General features: G+C 43.7%; 1 protein-coding gene across 1 annotated transcript; it reads right to left on the minus strand.

Annotated features, from left to right (window-relative positions):
- Positions 1–3,323: 3,323 nt before the first annotated feature.
- LOC100275104 (Zinc finger protein) lies at positions 3,324–4,798 on the minus strand. Its single transcript, NM_001149283.2, has one exon. The coding sequence runs from the start codon at positions 4,562–4,564 to the stop codon at positions 3,620–3,622; it is 945 nt and encodes a 314-aa protein (NP_001142755.1). The 5' UTR covers positions 4,565–4,798; the 3' UTR covers positions 3,324–3,619.
- Between the last annotated feature and the right edge of the window lie 1,146 nt (positions 4,799–5,944).

The following is a 5,944-nucleotide window of genomic DNA, read 5'->3' on the forward strand; positions in this document are numbered from 1 at the left end:
TACACATGCTGCTTGCATTTAATACAGGGTGCATGCCGCCTGCCACTGGTGTGAACAGGCGGGCATCTTGCACGTATTTAATGCAGTTGGCTCCCGTGTTAGAGGCCTACATCAAGCGATGCTTGATAGCTTCCGTGATATGCCTCGGGCCACATGGCAACACCGCACCCCCGCCTGGGCGGAGAGCAGTGGCTGGGAACACATGCAGACATGGCAGCTCTAGACCTCCCTAGGTCGTGATTCCAGATGGCACTTGTGGAGGTTCGGGTCTTATCCGTGATGGCTCGGACACGTGGCGGCACTAGACCTCCTCTGGCCGGAGGTCCGGATAGCACACGTAGGGGTCCGGTACCGTCCCACGGGGGTCCGACCCCAAATTGTAGATGGCGAGCGATGCCACCATCGCGGCGTGTGATGGCGCTGATGGCCCGGAGCTAGTGGCATGCCGAGCCCAAACTCTAAGTTGGAGTAGACTACTTGTCATCCCATGGCTACAGATAGCCACAGGGGTCCCACCTAGACCCAGCAGGAGTGGGTACCCCATATTTTCAGTACCGATATAGTCTTCAAAATGGCTTCCAATATCTTGCTTGAGGTGTTGATCATTAGGACCTTCACTTTGCCTAAGTCCAAGTCCATCTTACATCTATTTGAACTATTACTTGCATACTAGCAAACAACATTAGGCCAGATGTTCATGTTGTCCATCAACACTAAAATCTAAACATAATGATCCATGTGGTCTATTTTCCTTGCAATAATGAGTATATAGGTTAATCACCCAATATTAATTGTCATTAGCTACCATTAGCTAGAGTTGAAGATATAATAAGATAATAGAATCTGGGCTCTAGCTAAAGTTTATCTAATACATTAGCTGGCCTATTTGATTCTAAGGTAGTTTAAGTTTAGCGAATAATGATTATCTGGGTGGAACCAAATATAGCCTTAGATGACATGGTAAATGTGAGCAAGTTGATCAGCTCAATCGTTGGAAGTGCCCACCTCGAGTAGCCATATATCTATAAAAATATATTGTATTTTAATAGAAATAGTTATGTACTGTTAGAGTATTATTCATGAAGAACGTTGTAGCATTAAAATTTTAATATCATCACATATATAATGTGGGGTTTGAGATTGTAATAGTTGATGAAATTATATTTACTGGAGAAAGTACTTATATCATTGTTGTCAATCACTCTTGTTGCGCTAAATTATAAGATGATTTAGATTTTTTAGATACACTATTTTCACTATATATATACAATATATATCCAAATACATATAGTAAAAACTACGTATGAAAAAACCTCTTATAATTTGGGATAGAGTAAGCAATACTTATTGACAGTAGTAAACTCTTAACATCAATAATGCTCGTAAATGTGATTCCATGCTTTGGTGTACACATTATTTTATATTTGAATGTTAATTTCGCATCACTGCATTTCCATTAATATCGACTAAAAACCGAAATGTAAGGATACATGTTAAGAGATAGAAAACTATCTAAATAGAGTAAAATACAGTAGCGGTCCTCGAACTTAGCATGTTGTGCACTTGAGTCCTCGAACTAAAAAACTAGAAAAACGGGTCCCATAACTTGGTTGGCCCATGCAAAAACTAGAAAAAGGGTCCCGTAACATGGTTTTAAAACATCCGAAACATAGTTTGCTCAAATCGGATGACGATATGGCGTGTCACGTTGGAGCGCACTAATAAAAGTTTAAGGATCTAAATGACACAACATGTCAAGTATGAGGACCCAAGTGACATTGTATGCCAAATTTAGGGATCCAAGTGACTCTAATGTAGCACACTACGATCGGTGTCCGATTTGAGCAAACCCGGGGACGGTTTTGGATGGGCACCAAGTTCTAGTACATGTTTTCCTGGTTTTGAGAGCTCCAGCACCTAAGTGATACAACATGCCAATTTTAAGGACCGCTAATGCATTTTACTCATCCGAATAATGCAAAAGTATTACCAATAAAAAATTCCAAGGGTACGACTATATATATAATCAAAAAATGCAATAGCTTGTACTGTACTAGCTAGTAAACCTATATATGAGCTGCACCTTGCTGCTTGTTTATTCATAACTACCATCAGATAAGGAGCCCTAAAGGGATTTGTTTAAGTAATCAGGTGTCCTATGTATACGATTCAAAATTAAGCTTGAAAGTTCGCTTAGTGCCACTTTCGATCCTAGTTTTTTTAAATAACCTGACTTTTTGAAACTAGGTGTGATCCACCAAACATGTCAATTTTTATCAGTTTCTTCTGAGAGTTTTTGCCAGAATCTTAAAAATTAGGAAGTTTTTATCTAACTTCTCACAGTTTCTTCTGGCGCAGTGAGAGTAATTAATAAGTGATCGAAGCCATATTCTTATAAACTAGGAGATTAGAATACCACCAATTTTTGTTAAGAATCCAGATTTTCGAAACTAGAGCAAAAGTAGTTTTTAAGAATCCCGAAATTGATCAAAGAGGTCATTAATTGTTTGACTTTCCCATATATGATGATGGGTGATATGATTATTCTACTGCTGCACTCTTTTTAAGAAATATGCAATTATTGAAGAACAGCTTTCCACACTTTTCGTTAAAGGCAGATTGCAGTTTTTGTTGGGATGCATAAGAATGTTTATATAATTTTATATACACAAGTTCTACATCTTATGGATTGTGGTACACGTACGGAAGTGAATTGAGGGAGTTATTCACTATGAGTATATGAGCATCCATCATCATCATGTAAACATACCATTAAGTCCAGCTAAACAAGTAGTAATAAACATCAAAGTGCCACTAACTAAAATAGAAAAACTCAAATATAATGCACAAAATGCAGGTTGCATGTATGTTTTTCTCACAAAGTTCGTTCAAAATTTCACGAAGTGCACAATTTTCATCAGAGTGGTCCCATGCATCCCATAATCTCTGACGTCACAGCCAAAAACAATGTTTTGTTTTTACCCACTTCAAAACAACGAAGAAGGTGTATACTGGAAGTACCTAATTTTTTTACCAGCGGTTTGATAGTCAATGGTGATCGAGTGCTCAAGACTAGTGCAAGAAAATGCGACTATATGCTCCTTTCTTAAGGTGCTGGGACTGATGATTAAACATTTAATTTGCCATTCAGAAAGAATTTTCAAACCGGACGATCACATAAACATCGGAGTTCTTGTGAGAAAACATACAGTGCTTCCAAATGCAGTTCAAATCTTTCAAGAAGTGAAACTGCGCTGCATGCATGCGGAGTCGCGAATGTACCTCGACAAATTGAAGGCTATGTTTGTCGACAGCAAAGTTCAGAATCTAATATTGTCAATTACTCCATTCACCAGCAATAATAATCCCTTTTCCCGTTCGAAATTTCAGCTAATTAAAAGAATTGTTCAAAAAGGAACTGAACAGTTCCAGAAGCGCAGATAAACTAACAGTTGAGAAAGATCATTTGTTTTCTTAATTATCTCTGGACATAGAAGCTGAACTGAAAAATTGCAAGCATGGGACGGCAGGAGGCCAAAAAAAAAAAGAGGGCACTCAATTTTGCTTTGTGGAAGACCAGCAATTTTACGTACGGACGATCGACCGTCATTTCTCGCGGCTACAAGCTCAGATCCAAACTCACATTCTCCGGCGGGGCGGGGCGCTTATGAGGCGAAGCGGCCGGCGATGACGAGGAGGAGGTTGACGGCGAGAAGGGCGCTGAGCCAGCAGCTCCCCGCCCCACCACTGCGGGTTCCTCAGCTCCGAGTACCGGAAGTGGTTGCACGGGCTGTTCTTGACGTCGCGCGGCGGCCAACGGAGACGGAGCACCACCCACTAGGATGCCGCCGCCCGTGGGGACCTGCAGCCACAGCCCGGACGGCGGCGTCACCGGGCTGCCGTCGATCGGCTGCGAGATGGACCCGGGCCCGCTGCTGTAGTGCCTGCTGGTGGCGCCCGCCCACGAGGGGTAGTGCGGCGGCGGCGTGGCGGCGGCGAAGCGGTGGTGGTGTCTATAAGCCGCGAAGGCGGGGTAGAGGTGGGCGGGGTCCGGGACCGGGTGCGGGTAGTAGTACTGGCTGCGGTGCTGGTGCATGGCCATGGCGGTCTGGAACTGCGCGCGCTTGGCGTGCTGCCGCTCCCGCTTGTGCGCGTTCTGGTGCCCACCCAGCGCCTGCGACGTGGGGAAGTTCCGGCAGCAGTAGTGGCACTCGAACTTCCGCCGGGCCCCTCCGACTCCGTCGCCGTCGCCGCTGCCTCCTCCCCCAGCACCTGCCGCCGTCTCGGCAGCGGAGTTGTTGGCGGTGCTCTCGTTGACAAAGCTATCTTCTTCTTCCACGTCGTCGGCGGGGGAGGCCGGGGCAGGGACGACAGCGTCCGGTGGGACGTCGACGCCGAACAGCCGGATGCCGGACGATGTCCCTGAGCTTGGAGGCGGCTGCTGCTTCTGCTTCTCGCGGGCTAGAGGGCGGATGAACGGCAGCTGCGAGAATGAGTCGATGCCCGCGGCCGGCGCGCTGCGGCCGGTGGTGTTCCCATCGTCACGCGCATCTCGCTCGCTCATCCTGCTAAACCGATCGATCGATCGGTCTGGTTCTGGTCTAGCTTGAGAGCGGCGGGTACGTGTAGCTAGCTAGCTAAGCGTAGGGTTAGGGTTTGATTGGGAGAGGAAGGCGAAGAAGTGATGGAGGAAAGGTAGCTGCCGCCGCTCCGCGCTAGTGCGTGTGGAGACGTTTGGTTGCGGCGAAGTTTTAGAATATTGCAGGATATGGCCATATGGGGGTGAATGGAATGCGATGGATTGGAGCAGGAGGGGTCGTGCTGCTTTGCAGTGCACAGCTGTGGGACGTCTCGTATCGTATTTGGGACCAGCTGTGCGTTGGGGGATCGATGTAGCAGTAGCGTTGTCAACGTACTCCAGTGTGTGTGTGTATGTCGTCGACCCGTGGTCCTACGTGCTGCGTCAGTTGCGGTGTTGGCCGTGTACTTGGCGTATGTAGTAGTAGCATAGCAAGTGGGTTGTGTTAATCTGTGCATCGTCTCTGCGCGCATGCCATCCTGTGCTTGAATTCAAAATTCAAATTAGTACTATGTTTTCAAAGACATATATACCGCTTTTGAAAGTTACACGAATATATATATATATATATATATATATATATATATATATATATATATATATATATATATAAATTATTACTCCGATCCCTCTGAATTATAATTCGGTCCATTTCAGAGACTTTACAATAAATAAGATATGATACAAATATACTCTTACTTTATTTCCTGGTCAGAGGGTATCATCAGCATGATTAATATAGATTTGTTGATAGTAAATACTAGAAAGTATAGTATATAATACCTGCCGAATTCATGCTACTATCTAATACAAAACTATCTCTTGTCGACACAAATTTCTTACATTTTAGTATAGTTTTTGAATGCTTGATATAAATATACTACGTTACTATGTTATAGCACGAAGTATATAGGCAGTAAAATCCAATCATAAGGTCTTGTTTGTTTGTGTCGAATTACACCGGAATCGTTCCAGCTAATCAAAATTTATATAAATTAGAGAAGCAATCCGGTTAGGAATCGTTCCGACTCACCAATCCGTCACAAACGAACAAGGCCTAAAGGAGTTTTCTAATCACCCTTAAACGAACAAGGCCTAAAGGAGTTTTCTAATCACCCTTGTTTTTGATACTAGCAGTAAATGAACCGTCCCAAGTTTTTTTAGTGTGTCATAGATAGAAAATCTCTTACGGGGCGTTTGGATCCCTTCATTTTAGAGTAATTGGAATTCACTCAATAAAGTAACTTATTTAGTTTGGAATTTGACATTCCACCACTTTCCAAAGTTCAGATATTAGTCTATCTCAAATTCATGGGTGGACGATGGGAAATAATTTTATACAGTAGTAGAATTTGTTTCTACCAC

Source organism: Zea mays, chromosome 4, assembly GCF_902167145.1.
Source record: "Zea mays cultivar B73 chromosome 4, Zm-B73-REFERENCE-NAM-5.0, whole genome shotgun sequence".
Lineage (NCBI taxonomy): Eukaryota > Viridiplantae > Streptophyta > Magnoliopsida > Poales > Poaceae > Zea > Zea mays.